The sequence below is a fragment of the Pelophylax lessonae genome (genome assembly GCF_965119305.1).
Source record: "Pelophylax lessonae genome assembly, chromosome: 3".
Classification (NCBI taxonomy): domain Eukaryota; kingdom Metazoa; phylum Chordata; class Amphibia; order Anura; family Ranidae; genus Pelophylax; species Pelophylax lessonae.
Window position 1 is genome coordinate 34,770,923 of NC_138770.1, and position 24,849 is coordinate 34,795,771.

General features: G+C 43.7%; 1 protein-coding gene across 1 annotated transcript in view; it reads right to left on the minus strand.

Moving 5' to 3' along the window:
* The window catches only part of LOC309550280 (maltase-glucoamylase-like), a gene marked incomplete at its 5' end in the record, with an annotated part of 526,737 nt that overhangs the window by 433,398 nt on the left and 68,490 nt on the right, over window positions 1–24,849 (minus strand). Inside the window, 3 exons of the mRNA XM_082250685.1 lie at window positions 207–319; window positions 8,415–8,514; window positions 14,361–14,532. Of these exons, the coding sequence (XP_082106811.1) occupies window positions 207–319; window positions 8,415–8,514; window positions 14,361–14,532 (385 nt within the window). The remainder of the gene's footprint in view (window positions 1–206; window positions 320–8,414; window positions 8,515–14,360; window positions 14,533–24,849) is intronic.

Consider the following 24,849-nt stretch of genomic DNA (forward strand, 5'->3'; position numbering starts at 1 on the left):
CTGGAGGGCTGTAATGAATATAACCAAGTGTAATAAGGATATAGCAGGACCTCGGAAAATCAGGTAAGCAGTAGGATTAGAGAAGTGAAGTCATTTGGTTGTGTTTTATATGCAATTGATTCTATTAATTTCACATTTGACCATTTCTGGCATTCCAAGAACCCCCAAAATTTTAATTATTTTTATTCCCACCAAAAAACACTTACCTCTAGGTATTCCATAACTACTTCTTCTGGAGTGTTACCCACAAAAACATAGAAGTCGAGGATTCCTCCAATAGTCCTGTATGTCACCGCTGGAGCAGGCTGAATTACTACCTCTGTAATAATAAATAAAGAGGCCCATTACTAAACAGACATATTTTACAAATTCAGGAAACGAGTTGATTCATTTTACAATAAATCTGATGAAACTATGCACAAAAGCAACAGAGAGGAGTCACCAGACTCTAATTGTCACAGGCATTTATAAAGCACAATTGATTAACCACTTTGCCTCCGCTCACATGGAGCGTACTGCGGCAAAGTGGTTCGTTATCGTCCGGCGACGTAGACCTACGTCGCTGGACTCCTCCCCCTGTAGGCGGCGCTCGCGCGCCGCCGGAGGCGCGCTCCCGCTGTTTTCATTCACAGCGGGAGTCGGGCCAGGGGAGGAGCGGCGGCGATCGCCGCTGCTCTGCCCCGATCGTCGGGGAATCGAGTGAGGAGATCCGCCCGCCTGTGTAAACAAAGCAGGCGGATCTCCTAAGTGACAGGGACTGACAGATCGGAGTGTTCCGCATAGCTGAACATCCGATCTGTCCTTCTGTCACTCAGTCACCTCCCCCCCCACACGTCAGTAAGCACCAGGCATACATTAACCCCTCCCTCTCTAATAAAATTAACCCCTTCCCTGCCAGTGTAATTTTTACAGCAACAGTGCATATGTATAGCACTGATTACTGCAGTAATGTCACTGGTACCCCCAAAAGTGTCAAAAATGTCAGTCAAGGGTCCGATCTGTCCGCGGCAATGTCGCAGTCCCGCAAAAAAAATCGCAGATCGCCGCCATTACTCGTTAAAAAAAAAAACACCAAAAATGACAGAAATCTTTCCCTTAGTTAGTAAACGCAATAACTTTTGCGCAAACCAATCAAAATACGCTTATCGTGATTTTTTTTTACCAAACATAGGTAGCAGAAAACAAATTGGCCAAAAATTTAAAAAAAATTAGATTTTTACATCTTTTTTGGGGGAATTTCATATAAAAAAATGTTAAAAATATTGTTATTTTTTCAAAATAAACGCTCTTTTTTTGTTTATAGCGCAAAAAGTAAAAAGCGCACTGGTGATCAAATACCACCAAAAAAAAGCTCTATTTGTGGGAAAAAAAGAACGTAAATTTTGTTTGGGTATGGCGTCGCACGACCGCGCAATTGTCAGTTAAAGTCGCACAGCGCGGAATCACAAAAAGTGGCCTGGACGTAAGACAGCAAAATCCTCCGGTGGTAAAGTGGTTAACACAGCACTTTTACATACTTAACTTTCAAATCAGTACTTGCCCTCAAGGAACTTCCAATCTAAGGTCTCAGATGCATACATACTAGGGTCAATTTAGACAGGAGCCAATTAACCAATCAGAATGTCTTTGGAGTGTAGGAGGAAACCAGGGCACAGGGAGAACATGTGTTGCCATCACATACTTATTTATGGGTTCTGTCTTGAACATACAGTACCATTTAAAAAAAAATAATATACTCTTGTAGCATACTACATTTTTATATTGTTAATATTCATATAGCACAGTATTTGACTGTATTGATGAGGCATTTAAAAATGAGAGTTATTGCTGATATTTGCAAGGAGAAGCACGCATTCTAAGTTTAGGATTATGTAGGATGATATTTACTAAGTTTTAAAAAAAATTGGGTCTCTAAAATTCAGTTTTAGCCAGTATGGATTTATTAGTAAGGGTACCCTTGGTTCCAAGAAGTAGTATACAGACAAGAACTCAACAGCAAATCTTTTTACTGTATGGTACTTTATAACAGGAGCAAGATAAGAACTGCATAAATCACAGACTAGCTTGCAAATAGCTGTTAACATGACAGATGCGCAGAGCACACATAAATAGGCTGTGACAGTTGTATTCACTACTATAACAATGAGAGACAGGTCAGTAACTACAAAATTATACTATTTAATTTTCTTTCCAGGATATTCAGTATGTCACACCAATAAAGTTTCAAATAATGACCCCCATTACGGACCGTTTCAGCAGACAAGGGGTTAAAATCCGTTTAGGCGATATGCCCCTTTCTGAGAGACAGGCACAGCTACTTGCAGGACACCAAACTCCCGAACTGGATACAAAATAGCACTCCAACCTGGAACCTCACGAATAGCTGCTAGCAGACGAACAGGAAAAGCATACATCAGCTTACACTCCTAGCAATCAGTCTCCAACAGCATACAGTGAATCCTCCCAAGAACGAGACAAAGCTCCGAGATGAGGGTAAAACAGGAATAACATTTATTGGAAGAAGGTAGCACACTTTTATACAGAAATTGGAACATCCTTCCCCCAACAACCGCTTTCCCATTGGTCAATTGTAAAGTACTTGCAGTTCCCAATAAGGTCCTCTCCAGCCCATGCAAATGAGGGCTTGAAAATGAGTCAACAGTGATTGGTCAGATAGCTTTGACCAATGCAAGGAGACAGAAGCCCCAGGGGGCAATCAATGTAAACTATAGTCAGACACAGAACAATGGTTCCCTAACCAGCCCTCAATACACATTACTCTGAGTGTCAATACCTCCCTTAGCAGACAACAGGTCGGGTCATTAGCACACCTGACAAAAGGTGAATGGGGAGCCACCTTCCAAGATAGAGGCAAGACTCCATTATCCCCATGGGAACCCAAATACAGTATTATGCTTTAAAATATATAAAGTTACTTTTTATACATTAAACATAGACATGTTACATATCCCCAGATAGCTCAGGTCTGAGTGCACATTATTAGGTGAATGGCACTCAGACCCCACGAATACAGTTTAATCGCCATGGAGCCAAAGTCTTTTAAAGCCTGGTCCATAGTCCAAAGGCAGCAGGCGGGCAACCAGGCTCCTCCAATGCAATGGGGCGAGATTGGTCTCGTCACAACCCCTACATTTGCATCATAGTTTGGGTAATGCCTGTACTACCTCATTATTTATCATATTGCATGTCTTTGCACTAAAATAATACACTTTTCATTGATAGTTCCAAGTTTATCTAAAACTTTACAGTTTTCCTCTCCCCGTCTGACAGCTGCCTGCAGCAGGCGGGGCCGAGGATTTCTCACTGATGTCAGTCAGGAGGGGAGGAGGAGGGGAGGAGGGGAGGGGGAGAGAGGGAGAGAGGCGACTGGTCACGTGAGTGGCAAGTAGTGCTCTGAAACCTTGTAAAGAATGGCTTATTTTTATAAAACACAGACACAGGGGCACACAGGATTATTAAACAGACTGCAGATAGGATATGACACTTTAAATAAAACAGCAGCAGGAGGAGGGGGGGACTGACACAGGAGCAGACACACAGGGAGAGATGGGGGAGAGAGGACAGAGGAGGACAGGAGCGCTGCGGATGATGGAGGCACATAAACTGACCACAGTGTCAGGGCTCAGCAGCCATGGTATACCGTGGTCAGTTTACAGAGGGGAGGACATAGCCAGGCAGGATCAGCCAGGTATTTTAGGTGATAGAAGGGGCCAAATTACACAGCAAAACACTGTGCTGTATAACATGCTTTAAGGGAACAGGATCATTTTTTTATTTTTTTTTAGGTTAACAAATGCTTTAAAAATAAATGCTACTGTTTGCTCTTTAAAAATAAATACTCAAAATAAGTATAATGATTAAGTCCATCCCCTTCATGACATTGTTGAAAAGGGGCGGAGCATGGGTGTCCTTAAAATGATGCCCCACCTGAAAAGAGTTCTGCGGACGCCCATGTTTCACACTGATCAATTTTTGATCAGTTTGTTAGTAAAAAAAAGCGAAAGAAAAATGCCTGAAAAATGCATTCCTTTAAATCCTATGGAACTCTTTACACCGGTCCTCTCAGTTTCAGTTATGTTTTTAGTCTGCTTTCACACTGTCCAATGCAACAATGAATATGCATTTTTGCTGTGTTTTGCCACATTTTATATGCGTTTTTGATCTGTTTTTTTACCTGTGATGACTGAACAAAGCACCTCCCATAGCTGTGTTGCGTTTATCAGTTTTTGCCATGTTTTCCAATTATTTCAATAGAGAAGCTTTTTTGTGCCAAACATGCACCAAAAATGAAGTAAGCAGAACTTTTCCAATTTTCCATGCATTTTTCTTTTGCTTATTTTAACTGAAAACGGAGCAAAAACTGTGTGAAAGGGCCTTTAAAAGTCCTGCTTGCTGCATTTTTGGTGCGCGTAAATAAAAAAAAAAAAAAAAAACGAATCAAAAAAGCGCTCCATTTAAATTAACTATTTAAGCCCCGGAGGATTTGGCTGCTTAACGACCAGGGGGTATTTTGCGATTCGGCGCTGTGTGACTTTAACGGACAATTGCGTGGTCGTGCGACGCTGTACCTAAACTAATTTCACGTCCTTTTTTTCACACAAACAGAGCATTCTTTTGGTGGTATTTGATCACCTGTGCGATTTTTTGATCATGCGCTATAAACAAAAAAAGAGCGTAATTTTGCAAAAATAGCAATATTTTTCACATTTTTTTATATGAAATTCCCCCCCAAAAAAATGTAAAAATCAAAATTTTTTAACATTTTCGGCCAATTTCTTTTATGCTACCTATGTTTGGTAAAAAAAAATCGCAAAAAGCGTATTTTTATTGGTTTCCGCAAAAGTTATCGCGTTTACTAACAAAGGGAAAGATTTTTGTCATTTTTGTTGTTTTTTTTTTTAACGCGTAATGGCGGCGATCTGCGATTTTTTCTGTGGGACTGCGACATTGCGGCGGACAGATCGGACCCTTGACTGACATTTTTGACACTTTTAGGGTTACCAGTGACATTTCTACAGTAATGAGTGCTATACATATGCACCTTTACTGTAAAAATACACTGGCAGTGAAGGGGTTAACTTTTTTTTGAAAGGGAGGGGCTATGTGTGTCCCTAGGGGCGTGCTTTCTACTGTGATTGGCTGTGGCTTCAGATGTATGAATGGTGATCAACGGTTCTACATAGTAGAACCGTATGATCATCCTTCATTCACAGGGGAGAATGACAGGCAGCTTGTTTACACAAGCCGCCTGACTTTCTCCCTCTCCCCCGCCGATCGCAGAGTGACCGGCGGACATCGGGTCCGCCGGTCACACGCGCGGGGGGGTCCGTGACCACGCGGGAGCAGGAGCGCGCCTCCGGCGGCGCGCGCTCGCTCCCTAGACCCTCACAAGCTAGTGACGTAGCCCTACGTCACTTTGCCTGTGAGGGGCTGACCGCCGACGTAGATAGTCGTGCGGCGGTCGGCAAGTGGTTAAACACATCACACATATTACAGTCTGATTGTACAATCTCCACTAGATCTACCAAAAACTATGTAGTACAAAGGCCTGCAACAGATTTGTGCAATTCATTAGTTACAAATTGTAAATTCAGACAAAATTGTCATTATTCGGAGATGTAAATGTATCCGAATCTCTGAATCACAATAGTAATGAATTTCAATGAATCCAAAATAAATGATAACAAAACAACAAAATGAATTTATTTCATTCAGACCTTTTGTTAATGCTTAAAGCATCCGGTATATTGTGACAAAAAAACTAATGAACCAAATTTGTTTTTATGTTGCATTAACATTTTAATATAAAAAATGCACTACAGTACATATGAAATGGAAAGATATTGTGATAAATACAGTAAGGTAAAAAAGTGAAATGCGATGATCCCTACTTAGGCTGCCCTCACACTGCTCTGTTGCTGTGGTGCGTTGCGTTTTTTGCAGATTTTGCGTTGCATTTTTCCCCTGGAAATATGACTGAACAAAGCATTTCCCACAGGGGCATTGCATTTTTTATGTGTTTTTGATGACTTTTTGCCGCAGTTTTTATTAACCGCTTGCCGACCGCCGCAAGTAAATTTACTGCAGCGGTCAGCCCCGGCTAGGCAGAGTGACGTTAATTAACATCACTAGCCTGGGAGGGTCTGGGGAGCGAGTGCGCGCCCCCGCTCCCGCGCGGTCACGGACCCCCCCGCGCGTGGGACATCGGGTCCGCCGGTCACTCGGCGATCGTCAGGGGAGAGGGAGAAAGTCAGGCGGCTTGTGTAAACAAAGCCACCTGTCATTCTCCTCGGTGTAAAAACACTAATCACACAGTTCTACTATGTAGAACCGTTGATCAGTGTCCTTACACCTCAAGCCACAGCCAATCACAGTAGAAAGCACGCCCCTAGGGACACACACAGCCCCTCCCTCTCAATAAAGTTAACCCCTTCACTGCCAGTGTAATTTTACAGTAACAGTGCATATGTATAGCACTGATTACTGTAGAAATGTCACTGGTAACCCCAAAAGTGTCAAAAATGTCAGTCAAGGGTCCGATCTGTCCGCTGCAATGTCGCAGTCCCACAAAAAAAATCGCAGATCGCCGCCATTACGCGTTAAAAAAAAAAAACAACAAAAATGACAAAAATCTTTCCCTTTGTTAGTAAACGCAATAACTTTTGCGCAAACCAATAAAAATACGCTTTTTGCGATTTTTTTTTTACCAAACATATGTAGCGTAAAACAAATTGGCCGAAAATGTTAAAAAATTTTGATTTTTACATTTTTTTGGGGGGGAATTTCATATAAAAAAATGTGAAAAATATTGTTATTTTTGCAAAATTGACGCTCTTTTTTTGTTTATAGCGCAAAAAGTAAAAATCGCACAGGTGATCAAATACCACCAAAAGAAAGCTCTGTTTGTGGGAAAAAAAGGACGTCAAATTAGTTTAGGTACAGCGTCGCACGATCGCGCAATTGTCCGTTAAAATCACGCAGTGCCGAATCGCAAAATACCCCCTGGTCTTTCAGCAGCCAAATCCTCCGGGGCTTAAGTGGTTAAAGATACTGGAATTATTATAATTTTTTCAATACTAGTAATGTCATTGATCAGGGATTTATAGTGGAGCTGTGATAGTGTGGCTTGCAATCTGAAACTAGCTGATGCTGGCTGGGGGGGTACACTGAGTAACTGACACCAATAATGGCACTAATACAGTGATCAGTGCTAGGGGTGCTAGTTAATATTATTATATAGGATTTTCATGATGCCAACAGTTTATGCAGCACTTTACAACATGAGGGCAGGCAGTACAATACAATTTAATACAGTAGAAATCAGAGAGCCCTGCTCGTTAGAGCTTACAATCTAAGCGGGGGGGTGGGGTTAGAGCTTACAATCTAAGCGGGGGGTGGGGTTAGAGCTTACAATCTAAGCGGGGGGGGGGTTAGAGCTTACAATCTAAGCGGGGGGGGGTTAGAGCTTACAATCTAAGCGGGGGGGGGTTAGAGCTTACAATGTAAGTGGGGGGGTTAGAGCTTACAATCTAAGCGGGGGGGGTTAGAGCTTACAATCTAAGCGGGGGGTGGGTTAGAGCTTACAATCTAAGCGGGGGGGGGGGGTTAGAGCGTACAATCTAAGCGGGGGGGGGGGTTAGAGCTTACAATCTAAGCGGGGGGGGTTAGAGCTTACAATCTAAGCGGGGAGGGGTTAGAGCTTACAATCTAAGCGGGGGGGGTTAGAGCTTACAATCTAAGCGGGGGGGTTAGAGCTTACAATCTAAGCGGGGGGGGGGGTTGTGTCAAGAAATACAAAAGGTAATAACTGTGGGGGATGGGCTGATGGAGAAAATAAATGTACAGTTGTTAGGTGGGGGCCAGACTTCTCTGACAAGATGAGTTTTCAGGGGTCCTCTGAAAGTGGACAAAGTAGGAGGTAGTCGGACATATTGGGGTAAAGAGTTCCAGAGAATGGGAGATGGTCTAATACTGTACAATGTACTAATGACACTGGATGGTAAGGGGTTAACATCTAGGGACAATCAATGGGTTATATGTGTGCCTAACAATGTGTATCTTGCTGTTTTTTCCCAGGAAATAAAAAAACAAAAAAAAAGTTTGCCTGTTAGTAAACAACACAGAGCTCCCTTCCATAAATGATGGAGCTGATTAGCGGGTCCTGACAATCAATTATTGGCTGGGACCCGATAATCGGCTTCTGCTGTAACAAATCACAGGACAGCTAGGGTGGCAGGTGCGTGCGCCCCCCTACCTGGAAGCACTGATCACGTAGCAGATACATGATCCAGCACGGAGCAGCCGCCCTGCACAAGTATATCTGTGTGTGGCAGTCGACAAGTGGTTAGTTACAGTCAATTTTCCATCATAGAAAAAAAAAAATGAATACTTACCCATTGCATTGCTGTTCATTAGAAAGACTCCAAATGAAGAACCCTTTTCATCTTCCAAACACAGGAAAAATGTCTGAGCACCATACAGGTTAGTTCCATCCTACAGAGTAAAACACAGTGATGGAATCATGCATTTTTACCAGGGCTGCTGTTAGAAATCGCGGGGCCCCGTACAGACTACCTAGCAGGGCCCCCCCCCAAGAAAATATTAAAGATATATTTAGCTAAAACTACAACAAAATCACTATTATCAGACACAAATATAACATAACTCGCATAATTCCTGCTAAATCTAAAAAAAAAAACTATGTTAAATAAAAAAGAAGATGAGTTGAGAAAAATATACAGGCTGGGCAGTTGGAGCTCAGAGATCAGAGAGACAGAGAGAGAGAAACAAAGTTACAAATAAACTCCTGAGCAGAGATAACATTAGAGCCAGTGCTGGGAGGGGGACCACACAGGGAGGGGGATTAGTGAGGGACAGCTGTCTCTTTCTCAGCAGATAAAAGCTGATAGCAGGGAGAGGGACAGAGATCAGATTCAGGTGCTGGAGGAAGATTTCTGTATTTGTTGTCCATCACTAATCCCCCTCTCTGTGTGGGCCCCCCTGTGTGCTCAGGCCCCCTACAAGAGGGCTGGTGGTCCCCCCCCCCCTATCAGCGGCCCTGATTTTTACATACAACTGCACATTGCATCAGATAGATTAGGGCTTAGTTATGCAAACTAAACACTTGCTCTTAACATCCAAACAGACGCTAGTTTTAAAGCAGGGTAAGTAAGCACCAAGACGTAATTTGGGTCAAACAGCACAAGAATTTTCATATTTAGGTTATAGATGGACTATGGTGGGCCAGGTCAGTCTTAGGATTCTTAGATGATTTCCTGCCATAACTTTTGACTCTGTTTCTGTCTACCTGGGAGTTTAAGTCCCGGTTCACACTAAGGCGACCTGTGAGGCGACCTGGTCGCCTCACAGGTCGCCGTAGGTCGCCTCCCATAGGGAAGCTGCGGACCCGTTCTAATAGGAGCAACACAAGTCGCTCCGACCTAGAAAAAGGGTCCGGAGCTTCTTTGGGGCGACCAGGAGGCGACCGCCATAGACTTCAATGTTATGAAGTCCGTGGCGGCCGCTCAGAGGTCGCGGTGCGAAGTAGCGTCGCCCCTATGTGAACGGGGCCTTAGGGTGTTCCAGTCCACTCTTGCATACCTGAGCATCTCTTGTTGTATTCTCAAAAAAATAAAATAAATACAAATTCAAACTGAATAGTAGGACTTGTTCATAATGGCTACTGCATTGCATCTTAAGAAATACAAGAAATTGTTACGTAGTTCAGTTCTTCCGCATCTACCAACAGCTGAAATATTGGTTCTAGGTGGGCTGACCCTTTAAGCACTTATGGTTAAAACGATTGTTAAAGTACATGACTCTACACCAGGGGTGGGGAACCTTTTTTCTGCCAAGGGCCATTTGGGTATTTATAAAATCATTCGGGGGCTGTACAAAATGATCAACTTAAAAATGTGCCTGTTATATTTGGTCAAAAATTTAATTAACTCACCCCTAATGTGATGGCTGCAAATGCTTCTCTTTGGTGAGGTGTGTGATGTTAGCTGGTATTGATGACGTTGCTACTTGCAACTGGTTTTCCAGGTTTGCGTCAGTCAGTCTGGAGCGCAGTCGACTTTGTGGTGGTAAGTTTTGAAAAGAACTGCTAGCGGGTACTGCTGGTGGGTATAGCTTGCTGGTACTTCTGGTGGGTACAGTTGCCTGATACTGCTGTGGGTACTGCTGGCTCAGGCTGGTACTGCTGGCTTGTACTATGCTGTGGGTACTGCTGGCTCAGGCTGGTACTGCTGTGGGTATTGCTGATTCAGGCTGGTACTGTGTTGTAGGTACTGCCATGGGTACTGCTGGCTCAGGCTGGTACTGCTGGCTGGTACTGTGCTGTGGGTACTGCTGGCTAGTACTGCTGGCTCAGGCTGGTACTGCTGGCTGGTACTGCTGTGGGTAATGCTGGCTGGTACTGCTGTGGGTAATGCTGGCTGGTACTGCTGTGGGTAATGCTGGCTGGTATTGCTGTGGGTACTGCTGGCTGGTACTGTGCTGTAGGTACTGCTGGCTCTGGTTGGTACTGATGTGGGTACTGCAGGCTCTGGCTTATACTGCTGTGAGTACTGCTGGCTCTGGATGGTACTGCTGGCTCTGGATGGTACTGCTGGTTCTGGCTGGTACTGCTGTGTGTGCTGCTGGCGAGAAATGCTGGCTAGCATTGGCGCCGCGCTGGAGGAAGAGGCGATGTTTCCTGTATTGGTCACAGGCGGAATGCATTTGATGTCACTCCGCCTGTGACTCACTCAAACTGTCAGAATGGAGCCGGAACTATACAGGAAGCATTGGCTCCGTTCTGACAGACTCAGCTGCACGGGGGGCCGGGCCAAATGACTTTGAGGGCCGCATATGGCCCCCGGGACGTAGGTTCCCCACCCCTGCTCTACACTGACCAGATTTGTTGATAAGCGTTTTTACTGAACTGATATCTTATTTTGAGATAATCAAGCTCACAGGTTTGAAACTACCGGCCCTCCAGCTGTTGCAAAACTACAAGTCCCATGAGTCATTGCAAGGCTGACCGTTACAAGAATGACTTCCCTAGGCAGAGGAATGATGAGACTTGTAGTTCTGCAACAGCTGGAGGGCGACCAGTTTGAAAACCCCTGAATTCTAGCTCATGCTACTATGTGATTAAAGTGGCAGGACATATGAATTTGCAAAGCAGATTCAACAATAGCACCAGAACAGTTAACACCTTCTACTATTCTAATTTGAAATTAAAGTGTCACTAAAGGCAAACATTTTTTTTTAATTATTTTGGATAGAGTAAGGGAGGGTTATAACCCCTGACAGTTTTTTTTATTTTTGACAACTGTGTCTCTTCCAGCAGATTTCCCTTTCCTTCCTGTCTCAGAGCCAGAATTGGAAGCAAGAGAAAACCCCTCCAAAGTGAGGGATTACCAGGATGTCACAAGAGTCCCCATTGGAAGATTTCCACTCTATTAATATTACAGCACAAAATTGTGTAATTTCTGTTGCTTTCACATTTAAATGAAAAGAGTAAACAGGAATACATGAATAGAGCGTGTGAATCTCCCTAAGCGCCGGTTCACACTACCGCAACGCTACTTCCTGGGGCGACCTCCGAGGTCGCGGTGCGAGCAGCGCGCCGCGACCTCGGAGCGGCCGCCACGGACTTCATAACATTGAAGTCTATGGCGGTCGCCTCCTGGTCGCCCCAAAGAAGCTCCGGACCCTTTTTCTAAGTCGGAGCGACTTGTGTCGCTCCTATTAGAACGGGTCCGCAGCTTCCCTATGGGAGGCGACCTGCGGCGACCTGTGAGGCGACCAGGTCGCCTCACAGGTCGCCCTAGTGTGAACCGGGGCTTAGAGGAGCAATAAAAGAAAACAATAAAAAATGGACAGGTATTATAGGCCATCTAAACTTGCTTGTATATTAGCCCTTCTTAGAAAATAAACCAGAAATATTTTTGAGAGTTTCCTGACTTTTACCATACTGTCCAATGTAATTAGAGTTAGCAATACTTTTAATAAAAGCTACTGTTAGTAAATTAGGAAGACTTGGGCTACTGTTAAAACATAAAAACGTACCTTTAGTTATCTGCAATCTTGCCCTCACAAAGCATGACCTATTTACATTTCCAACCTTCTCATGCTGCTGCCCTTATCTGCAAACCACTTCAGGTTCTCAGCAAGGGATTATATCTTCCTTGGCCCACTTGTTAGCAGCTTGTGTACATAGCGGTGTCTATACGTAGGGCAACTAAACTGTTAACACACTATGCAAGGTATTCTGTCTGAGTACAACATTATTGGCAAATAAAGGTGAATAATTCTGTAAAGGCAGACCAGCTATGCCTGATCTGTGAATATTTATTTGTTTTAATGAAAGTAAAGCTATTCTTCAAATGGGTTTAAAGCAGGGGTGGGGAACCTTTTTTCTGCCAAGGGCCATTTGGGTATTTAGAAAATCATTCGGGGGCCGTACAAAATTATCAACTTAAAAATTAGCCTGTTATATTTGGTCAAAAATGTAATTAACTCACCCCTAATGTGATGGCTGCAACTGCTTCTCTTTGGTGAGGTGTGTGATGTTAGCTGGTATTGATGATGTTGCTACTCACAACTGGTTTTCCAGGTTTGCATCGGTCAGTCTGGAGCGCAGTCAACTTTATGGTGGTAAGCTTTGAAAAGAACTGCTGGTGGGTATGGCTGGCTGGTACTGCTGGTGGGTACAGCTGGTGGGTACTGCTGGCTTGTACTGTGGGTACTGCTGGCTCAGGCTGGTACTGCTGTGGGTATTGCTGATTCAGGCTGGTACTGTGCTGTAGGTACTGCCTTGGGTACTGCTGGCTAAGGCTGGTACTGCTGGCTGGTACTGTGCTGTGGGTACTGCTGGCTGGTATTGCTGTGGGTACTGCTGGCTGGTACTGTTCTGTAGGTACTGCTGGCTGGTACTGTTGTGGGTACTGCTGACTCTGGCTGGTACTGCTGTGGGTACTACTGGCTCTGGCTGGTACTGCTGTGGGTACTACTGGCTCTGGCTGGTACTGCTGTTAGTACTGCTGGCTCTGGCTGGTACTGCTGTGAGTACTGCTGGCTCTGGCTGGTACTGCTGTGAGTACTGCTGGCTCTGGCTGGTACTGCTGTGAGTACTGCTGGCTCTGGCTGGTACTGCTGTGGGTACTACTGGCTCTGGCTGGTACTGCTGTGGGTACTCCTGGCTCTGGCTGGTACTGCTGTTAGTACTGCTGGCTCTGGCTGGTACTGCTGTGAGTACTGCTGGCTTTGGCTGGTACTGCTGTGAGTACTGCTGGCTTTGGCTGGTACTGCTGTGAGTACTGCTGGCTCTGGCTGGTACTGCTGGTTCTGGCTGGTACTGCTGTGTGTTATGCTGGCTAGCAGCGGCGCCGCACTGGAGGGGAGGAAGAGGTGATGTTTCCTGTATTGGTCAGAGGCAGAGTGCATTCACTCCACCTGTGACTCACTCAGACTGTCAGAACGGAGCCGGAACTATACAGGAAGCATCGGCTCCGTTCTGACAGATCAGCTGAGAGACACAGACTCCGCTGCACGGGGGGCCGGACCAAATGACTTTGAGGGCCGCATACGGCCCCCGGGACGTAGGTTCCCCACCTCTGGTTTAAAGGATCACTGTAAATTTGTACTTGGAGCTGTCACCTAAGAAAAAACACATTTTTGTTCTCATTTGATGTTACTGAAACCCAGGAAGCCAAATTTTAATTTCACAACTCAAATGTTGGTTAATCCTATATTAGCTAAACCTCTGCACACTACAATCTACTTAATTAAGCTTACAGAATTATTTCTCTTAACTCAGCATATTAATTACAATATGCACTAATTAGAAAAATAGAATTCATCCTACAATAGTTTAACAAGCTTAAGCCCCGGTTCACACTAGGGCGACCTGTGAGGCGACCTGGTCGCCTCACAGGTCGCCGCAGGTCGCCTCCCATAGGAAAGCTGCGGACCCATTCTAATAGGAGCGACACAAGTCGCTCCGACCTAGAAAAAGGGTCCGGAGCTTCTTTGGGGCGACCAGGAGGCGACCGCCATAGACTTCAATGTTATGAAGTCCGTGGCGGCCGCTCCGAGGTCGCGGCGCGCTGCTCGCACCGCGATCTCGGAGGTCGCCCCTGCAAGTAGCGTCGCTCATATGTGAACCGGCGCTTAAGGTAGAGTAAGCCTTTCTTTGTTTATAGAAAACAGCACATTTGCGTACTTACTCAGGTACATTGCTTTGCCTATAATTACTGAATGCAAGCTACTTACATGTGAAAGGGAGATACTGTAACGCGTGTAATGAGCTTGTAATCATTAAATAAGAGATTATAATAACAAGCACTTACTCCATTGGGAAACGCGTCTCTGGTAAATATTGGCCATCTTCTCCAGTTGGTATCATGCTTGTATTGCCGGTGAACATGCTCCCCCAAGCCATAGATATTGCTGCTTGGCAGTTTGATGGACAGTTGTAGGAACTGGTCAGCATAATAAAGTGGTCCAATGGTGGTGTCAAAGCTGGTTTAAAAAGATGAGTTAGCTTTTAATCAAGTAATGTTAAAACGTCAGCATCTTAAAAGTTCCACATCAATTGACTTTTGTTCATGTTAAAAGGGTTTTGCAATCCCATACACATCTTTGGGAATGTAAAACCTGCTTGAAGAAGGTCAGATGCAGGTCAGAAAGAAATCATACAAAAAGGACAAAAAGGAGTCTTAACCTCCCTCGAGGTATTCCCGAGTGTGGCTCGGGGTGGAATTTCACTGCCATTAGCGGTAACCCACAGCCACACCCGGGGTACCGCCAGGGAGCATCGCTGGATCCTGAAAGAGAGGGTACTCACCTTGTCCCGGGATCCCGCCATGTGTCCCTGCAGCATACGGCGGCCGGATCTTCCTCCTGATGCTGTGAGCCCCAGCTTCCGTCTCCTGTGAGCGTCACGTCGCAGGGGGGTGGAACCGGTGGCAAATTCAAAAAGTTAAAAACACAAACACACTGATATAGTTACATAGTTACATAGTTACATAGTTACATAGTTACATAGTAGGTGAGGTTGAATAAAGACAATAGTCCATCCAGTTCAACCTGTGTAGGCATGTGTGGCTGTAATCATCTCCCATACCCCTGAATGTTCTGATCCTTGAGATGTAAGTCTAAGAGTCTTTTGAAAGCCACCATACTACCCGCAGAAACCACCTCTTGTGGTAGAGAATTCCACAATCTTGTTGCCCTAACAGTAAAGAACCCCCCGCGTTGCCTGAGGTTAAAACGCTTCTCCTCTAATCGCATTGTATGCCCTCGAGTCCTCATGCAATCCCTTCGAATGAACAGCTTTTTTTCTAAGCTGGGATCCCCATTAAGATATTTATAAATTGCTATCATGTCCCCCCTCAGACGTCTCTTCTCCAGGGAGAATAAATCGAGCGATTGTAGACGCTCTTCATAGTCAAGGTCCTCCAATCCCCTAATTAGTTTAGTTGCCCTTCTCTGGACTCTCTCCAGCTCCAACACATCCCTCCTGAGGACTGGCGACCAGAACTGGACGGAATACTCCAGATGCGGTCGGACCAGAGTTTTATAAAGTGGAAGGATTATAGTCTTATCTCTGGAATGCATCCCTTTCTTTATGCATGCTAATATTCTGTTGGCTTTGGAAGCTGCCGCTTGACATTGCATGCTGTTTCCTAATCTATCATCAACCAATACTCCCAGATCCTTCTCCATTTTTGATTCCCCCAAGGGCTCCCCTCCTAACGTGTATTGTGATTTTATGTTTTTAGTCCCCAAGTGCAAAACCTTACACTTCTCCACGTTAAACCTCATTTGCCATGTCGTTGCCCACTCTGTTATTTTGTCCAGGTCATTCTGCAGGATATCTGCTTCATGTTGTGAAGTTATTGCCCTGCCCAATTTTGTGTCATCTGCAAAAACTGATATCGAACTACTGATCCCGACCTCAATGTTGTTTATGAATAAATTGAACAAGGTTGGTCCCAGGACTGAGCCTTGGGGGACCCCGCTTACCACCTCAGACCAGTCTGAGTATGCGCTGTTTATTACTACCCTTTGGACCCGCCTTTTTAGCCAGTTCCGTATCCAAGAGCAAACCCTGCTATCGATACCTGCAGACCTTATTTTATAAATTAAGCGCTTGTGGGGAACTGTATCAAACGCCTTAGCGAAATCTAAGTACACCACATCTACTGGTCTGCCCCTATCTAGCTCACAGCTCACCTCCTCGTAGAATGTAAGGAGATTGGTTTGACAAGAACGCCCATTTGTAAACCCGTGCTGATTACTGCTGATGATGTTGTTGTCCTTAGCAAACTCTACGATATAGTCCCTTATCATCCCCTCCAGAAGTTTACATACTACTGATGTCAAACTGACAGGCCTATAATTTCCCGGGATATGCCTCTGGCCCTTTTTGAATATTGGAATCACGTTAGCTTTCTTCCAATCCCCTGGTACATCTCCTGTCCTAATACTGTCAGCAAAGATCAGGAACAGTGGTCTCGATATAACTTTACTGAGTTCCTTGAGTACTCTCGGATGTATGCCATCCGGTCCTGGTGATTTGTTTGTGTTAAGTTTATCCAGCCTTTCCCTGATTTCCCCCTCTGTTAGCCATGGTGGCAAGTCCTGTTTATTACTACTAACCATACAGTCATGGTCAGTGTACCCCTCCTTTTCCTGTGTAAAGACTGACGAGAAAAAAGCATTTAGCACGGTTGCTTTTTCAGTGTCCTCTGTAACCATCCTCCCATCATTGTTAATTATGTGTGCAATATGCTCTGCCTTAGTTTTTTTGCTGTTGATATATTTAAAGAATTTCTTTGGGTTTTTTTTACTATCCTCCGCTATTTGTCTCTCAAAGTTGATTTTAGCCATCTTGATTTCTTGTTTACTTTTCTTATTTGCCTCCTTGTATTGCTCGAAAGCCGATACTGTGCCCTCTGATTTATACTTCTTGAAGGCCAATATATTGTAATCCTATTGGATTACATAATAAAATAAAATAAATTGACCTTAGTTTGCCCTCCAGTGCTTTCCCCAGTACCCTTCCTGCATTTTTCCTGTACTTTGTGTCTGGAAATTGCAGAGCGACCATGGCATCAAAAAAGTGCGCCGACACCTCGAAAGCGGTATATGACCTACTGGGAAACAGCAACAGCGATACAGAATCGCTTGCAGAATGGAGCGATAGCAATTCGTGGGGAAGTTCGTCATCGGACGCAGAACGCGATTTCAGCGATGATCCTGCGACTGTGCCCAGTGATGTGCGGACTTGGTGCTCGATTGACTGCGGTACAGAGCATGTAGCACCCCCACGGTTCCCATTTACTAGAGCACCTGGTATCAAAGTGGATGTTGAGGATGACAACCCCTTGGCATACCTCCAACTCTTTTTGACCAATGAGGTTATTGAAAAGATTGTTATGGAAACGAATCGGTACCAGGAGCAACAAGCTGCTGCGCATCGGCGGCTTTCAAGGAGCAGAATGTGGGAACCAGTGACCAAAGCAGACATCTGGAAGTTTTCTGGGCCTAATTATTCTGCAGAGAGTGGTGGGGAAACCCCTGCAGAAGTGGTATTGGACCACCAACAAATTACTGGCCACTCCTTTTTTTGGCACGGTCATGTCGGAATAAAAATTTTCGCTCATTATGAAATATTTGCACTTTGCAAATAATGATAAATTTGATGAGACTTCTCATCCAGCTCCAAAACTCAAAAAGATTTGGGACGTTTATCAAATTATTCTAAAAAATTTCCAGCAGTCCTATGTACCAGATAGAGACATTTGTATCGACAAAAGTCTAATGGCCTACAAAGGAAGACTCAGCTGGATACAGTATATAGCTTCAAAGAGAGCACGCTTTGGCATAAAATTATTCATATTAAACACAAATGTTGAGAATTTCATTTTGATAGAAGGTCCCACAAATGCAGATAATAAACCTCCAAAGATAAAGGCCCAAAAGTCCAACACCAGAGGATGGGATCAATAAAGCTGGGAAATGTTACCGGAACATCATGACCTCCGGTCAAGGTAGGTCAGATGGAGCATGTGATTGAAGGTTTCCAATGGAATCCCCCTGGGATAAGCAGGTCTCCAATATCCTATGCAAGTGTCCTGGTTCTCAGACGTCAATACAGTTGGTCCCAGATGCTCTCCTTGCAGTGATGTGGACACTGGAAGAAGAAGCCAGCCACCGTCACTCGCGTGCCCTGCATACACAGCGGTCAGCCGTTCCCTTACATTTGACAGATGGTAGATGAACCTAGCTTCGCTTCTTGATCAGATTGGTCACAAATTTGGTAAACCAAAGAGATCTGCAGGAGGAAGAAATAAAAATCCTATCCAGAAGCCGATTCCCCGAGTGGCCGGCAGAGGGCGCAGCGGCTGTTGTCCCAGTACGGCAGGTATATGGCACAATAAGGTTGACTTTTTGCACCGATTACCGTTTGTATATTGGAGACCTGCTTATCCCAGGGGGATTCCATTGGAAACCTTCAATCACATGCTCCATCTGACCTACCTTGATCGGGTAAGCAGATACCCCTTTTATCTGGTGCACATGGTGACATTTCCCAGCTTTATTGATCCCATCCTCTGGTGTTGGACTTTTAGGGCCTTTATCTTTGGAGGTTTATTATCTGCATTTGTGGGACCTTCTATCAAACTGAAATTCTCAACATTTGTGTTTAATATTTGTTGGCGCTGTGCTTTATATTTTTGCTTTTTGATCCTTCGGTTTATGTACTGGCAGCCTTCTGATGTTTAATATCATCTATTGTATTCATCCATAGTGTAACTAACAGTGTTGGGGGTAACTAGTTACAAAGTAACTGATTACAGTAACTACATTACTTTTTTTGATAACTAAGTAAAGTAACTAGTTACAATACTAATATTGGTAACTACACTACTTTACTAGGCTATAGGAGGTAACTACACTACTTTATTGGTTATAGGAGGTATCTACACTACTTTACTAGGCTATAGGAGGTATCTACACTACTTTACTAGGCTATAGGAGGTAACTACACTACTTTACTAGGCTATAAGAGGTAACTACACTACTTTACTAGGTTATAGGAGGTAACTACACTACTTTACTAGACTATAGGAGGTAACTACACTACTTTACTAGGCTATAGGAGGTAACTACACTACTTTACTAGGCTATACGAGGTAACTACACTACTTTACTAGGCTATAGGAGGTAACTACACTACTTTACTAGGCTATACGAGGTAACTACACTACTTTACTAGGCTATAGGAAGTAACTACACTACTTTACTAGACTATAGGAGGTAACTACACTACTTTACTAGGTTATAGGAGGTATCTACACTACTTTACTAGGCTATAGGAGGTATCTACACTACTTTACTAGGCTATAGGGGGTAACTACACTACTTTACTAGGCTATAGGAAGTAACTACACTACTTTACTAGGCTATAGGAGGTAACTACACTACTTTACTAGACTATAGGAGGTAACTACACTACTTTACTAGGCTATAGGAGGTAACTACACTACTTTACTAGGCTATACGAGGTAACTACACTACTTTACTAGGCTATAGGAGGTATCTACACTACTTTACTAGGCTATACGAGGTAACTACACTACTTTACTAGACTATAGGAGGTAACTACACTACTTTACTAGGCTATAGGAGGTAACTACACTACTTTACTAGGCTATAGGAGGTATCTACACTACTTTACTAGGCTATAGGAGGTAACTACACTACTTTACTAGGCTATAGGAGGTAACTACACTACTTTACTAGGCTATAGGAGGTAACTACACTACTTTACTAGGTTATAGAAGGTATCTACACTACTTTACTAGGCTATAGGAGGTATCTACACTACTTTACTAGGCTATAGGGGGTAACTACACTACTTTACTAGGCTATAGGAAGTAACTACACTACTTTACTAGGCTATAGGAGGTAACTACACTACTTTACTAGACTATAGGAGGTAACTACACTACTTTACTAGGCTATAGGAGGTAACTACACTACTTTACTAGGCTATACGAGGTAACTACACTACTTTACTAGGCTATAGGAGGTATCTACACTACTTTACTAGGCTATACGAGGTAACTACACTACTTTACTAGGCTATAGGAGGTATCTACACTACTTTACTAGACTATAGGAGGTAACTACACTACTTTACTAGACTATAGGAGGTAACTACACTACTTTACTAGGCTATAGGAGGTAACTACACTACTTTACTAGGCTATAGGAGGTATCTACACTACTTTACTAGGCTATAGGAGGTAACTACACTACTTTACTAGGCTATAGGAGGTAACTACACTACTTTACTAGGCTATAGGAGGTATCTACACTACTTTACTAGGCTATTGGAGGTATCTACACTACTTTACTAGGCTATAGGAGGTAACTACACTACTTTACTAGGCTATAGGAGGTAACTACACTACTTTACTAGGCTATAGGAGGTAACTACACTACTTTACTAGGCTATAGGAATGCGCTTTCCTGCGTTACCCAAGCCGTGCGATACAATCGTTATTTCGAAAAATAGAGAGGGATGAAGTTTATGACTTTTTGTTGCACTTTATGTTTTATTCTGTTTTTTCAGATTTTGTTCTCATGTTTCCCAAAGCCTGTGTTTATACAATAAACTCTATGCAGAAAGAGTGTCATGTATCTTCTTCTACACGGTCAATTAAGAAAGAGGAAAGTAAAGTAATAAGTAGTGAAGTTACTTTTCAAATGCAGTAACTAGTAAAGTAATCTCGTTACAATTTACAGAAGTAACTAGTTACATTTTTTGAGTAACTACCCCAACACTGGTAACTAAGCCTGCTGGTTTATTATTATAATAAAATGACTCATGCTATGTGAATCCATCACTGGTTACATATGGAATTCGGTCCTATACACCGGGAAAGGAACCAAATTCAACCAACGATTAAGCAGTTATGGAATGGCAACCGATTCGGTTCTTATGTTGATTGAGCCATTGCGGAATCAGGGGTACTGTGTAACCACAGACAATTTTTATATGTCTCCAGAACTCTATGAGTTCCTTCTTCAAAACAAGATGGATGCATATGGGACCGTTAGAGCTAATCCGGCGTGACATGCCCCCAACCTTTGCCAATAAAAAGCTCAAGGCAGGAGAAATAGTTGCCTGGCAGAAATGCAAAATGATGGCACAACAAAAAAGATGTGTGCCTGATGAGTACCATTCACAACACCGCTACTCTCATGGTACACACAAAAGGTGTAAAAGACGTAATGAAACCACAACTGGTGATAGATTACAATAACACCATGGGAGGTGTGGACAGAGCTGACCAGGCCATGATTTTTTATCCGGCAATGCGGAAACAACAAAAAAAAAATTACAAAAAAATCTTCAGGCATCTTCTTGAACAATGTTTGTGGAACGCATTTATTCTACTAAAAAAAAAAAAGAGTGAAAGGCCTGTGGTTCATGCGGACTTTGTTTGGAAAGTTACCGAACTGATATTTCTCAGGCAACAACACCTGTAAATAGGCTGTAAATAGATCCGGACGTCGTGTTGCTGGTGTTGTGAACCCCGAATGCCTGACTGGTTGTCACTTTATGGACCACATTCCACCGACAGAAAAGAATTCTGCACCCACAAGGACGTGTGTGGTTTGCTGCTCTAAACGTGACGACACCGGACAGAAAATCCATAAAGAAACGCGGTACTATTGTCCTGATTGTGACGTCGGACTTTGTGCTGTACCCTGTTTTAAAATTTTCCATACCCGGGGTGTTTACTGAAGCAATATGACGACTAATATTGCATCCTTGTTTGGCCCAAAAAAATGTCAGTGTTTTTGGTTATGTTATTTACTATAATTTATTGAATAAAAAGTATTATTATTATTATATTATTATTTGTTATTATTTATAGTTAGTTATTATATTATAATTTATGGTTTTGTGTTTCAAACATTATCATACCCAAGATGTTATAAAGAAGAACGCACAGTAAATAAAAATCATATGTAAATAGTTGGTTTGGGCGGCTCATCCTTAACCACTTCACCACTAGGCCTATTTCTGACACTTTTTGTTTACAAGTTAAAATCAGTATTTTTTCCTAGAAAACTACTTAGAACCCCCAAACATTATATATATTTTTTTAGCAAAGACTCTGGAGAATAAAATGGCGGTCATTGCAATATTTTTTGTCACGCGGTATTTGTGCAGCGGTCTTTAAAACGCCATTTTTTGGGGAAAAATTACATTTCACTGCATTTAAAAAATACTAAACAGTAAAGTTAGCCCATTTTTTTGTATATTGTGAAAGATGATGTCACGCCGAGTAAATAGATACCCAGCATGTTACGGTTTAAAATTGCGCCCCCCCCCCCCCCGTTGGATGGCGACACACTACGGTCAATAGAGATCTCAATAGGCGACGCTTTAAATTTATTTAACGGTTACCAGTTTAGAGTTAGAGTGTAGCTCTTTTTTTTAAATTATTGCCCACGCTCTGGCGATCGCGGCGATACCTCACATGTGTGGTTTGAACAGCGATTTCATTCGCGGCTCGACTTCCGTATACGTTTTTTTTTGTGCGCGAGCTAACGGTGACGGGGGTGGCTAAATTTTTTTTTCCCATTTATTTTATTTATTTAATTTTATTACAGTTTTTTTAAAAAAAATCTGATCACTTTTATTGCTGTCACAAGCAATGTAAACATCCCTTGTGACACCAATATATAGTGACAGGTACACTTTATGGAGGGATCGGGGGTCTAAAAGACCCTAGACCCCTCCACTACACTTCCCTGTATGCAAAACGCCGAAAACGGCGTTTTTGCATACAGCCGTTTTTTAAATTTGCCGCCGTTTTGCAGCACACTAACCCGGAAGTGACGTCATGGACGCCGCCTCCGGGTTACGTCATCGGAGACCCTATCGATGCCGTTTCTTGCATTCATCGGGACTCCTTCCAGCCGGCGGACGCGCCGGCTGGATGCTCGGGGCTCCCGGTGGGACGGGAGCCCCGGTAAAAGCAGCGGAAGGCGGCGGGAGGGGGGGGCGTTCCCTCCCGCCCCCCCGGGTAACGATCGAGCGGCTCCCGAGCCGCATCGATCGGTACCGACGGAAAGCCGACCGTCGGCTTTAAACCAGGGTACCGGGATGATGCCTCTAGCTAGAGGCATCATCCCGGTATACCCCTGCAAAGTTTAGGACGTCATATGACGTCCACCCAGGGGGAAGTGGTTAAGAATTACATGAAAAATAATGGTACCGCTTTCAGCACCTAAAATCTGAAATAATCATACCGCCAGAGAGGTTAACCTGTAAGTATAATTTTAAACCTCCTGGAAAAATATTATTATTGTTACTAGGATAATGAGTGTTAGTAAGGTTAAGGGTTTTGCTGAGTGGACAGTGTATACAAAAATGGAGCAACAGCTCCACGATGAATACTGCTGGGGCAGATGTGAGCAGGTTACCCTTCTATTATTTCCTATTAGCGCCGGTTCACATTACCGCGACGCTACTTGCAGGGGCGACCTCCGAGATCGCGGTGCGAGCAGTGCGCCGCGACCTCGGAGCGGTCGCCACGGACTTCATAACATTGAAGTCTATGGCGGTCGCCTCCTGGTCGCCCCAAAGAAGCTCCGGACCCTTTTTCTAGGTCAGAACGACTTGTGTCGCTCCTATTAGAACGGGTCCGCAGCTTCCCTATGGGAGGCGACCTGCGGCGACCTGTGAGGCGACCAGGTCGCCTCACAGGTCGCCCTAGTGTGAACCGGGACTTAGAGGTCCACAGAAGCAAATTGCAACACAGAGGTAAACAAATAACTTAGAAAGGAGTCTTCTGAACAGGTGGTTATTGGGAGTGGTGTGAAGGACAGAGGGGTAAGTCAGGATGATCATTTAGGAAGATGGATTAATATAGTTAGAGGGAATGTTAGGGGCTTACAGAAAAAGAAGGCCAGTTCTGTGTTTGAGCACCCAAACTAATTTGCCAAGTTGGGTGAAGATGTGCAGGTAGCAAACTCAGAGGTGGCAGTCCTAGATGTCACTTGTAGAGGATAGAGGATTTTTAAATATCTATTTAAAGAACGATGCTGCAAGTTGAAGAAAAGGACCTCCAGGGTTATATTCTCTGGAATATTGCCTGTGCCATGTGCAACACAGGGTATGGGGGTACTTGGAGAACTAAATGTATATTTAAAGTTCCTGAACTTTATTGGTACGGATCCAGTGTGAGTTGAGCTATACATAATGTAAGGCTCAATTCGCACTGCACTGAATTCGCTGTAGAAATTCATTGGATGTTTCTATGTTGCTGGTGTGAAGCCCGGTCTTTTCTTAACCAGTGTGAAGTTTCGGAGCAGAGTCAGGCTCCTGGACTCCAGCACCCAGCTATACTGAATGATGGAGGAACGCAGAGGGATGCTTTCCAGCAGTGGTGCAACTCAGCTTGTCTACCTAGCTCATTAGATTGTTTAAAAAAGAGCTGGTACATTCCTAAATGCACAAAATATAACTGGATATTAACATTTATATGTTTTAACACCACAGATGGTTGATCCAAGAAAAATTAAATTGCCTTATGGGAGATCATGAAAGAAGTTTGGAGAAAATTGGGCCATGCTCTATAGGGGTTTTTAATTAGTTCCTCTGGATCAACTGTGGGTATAGGATTCTATATATGGAGGCTTTCTATTTATTTATTCTATGTATTTAAATGCTTTTCCATTGGTTGAACTAGATGGACTAGCAACTATACTGTAGTTACACTAAGTATGTAACTATGATGTCAA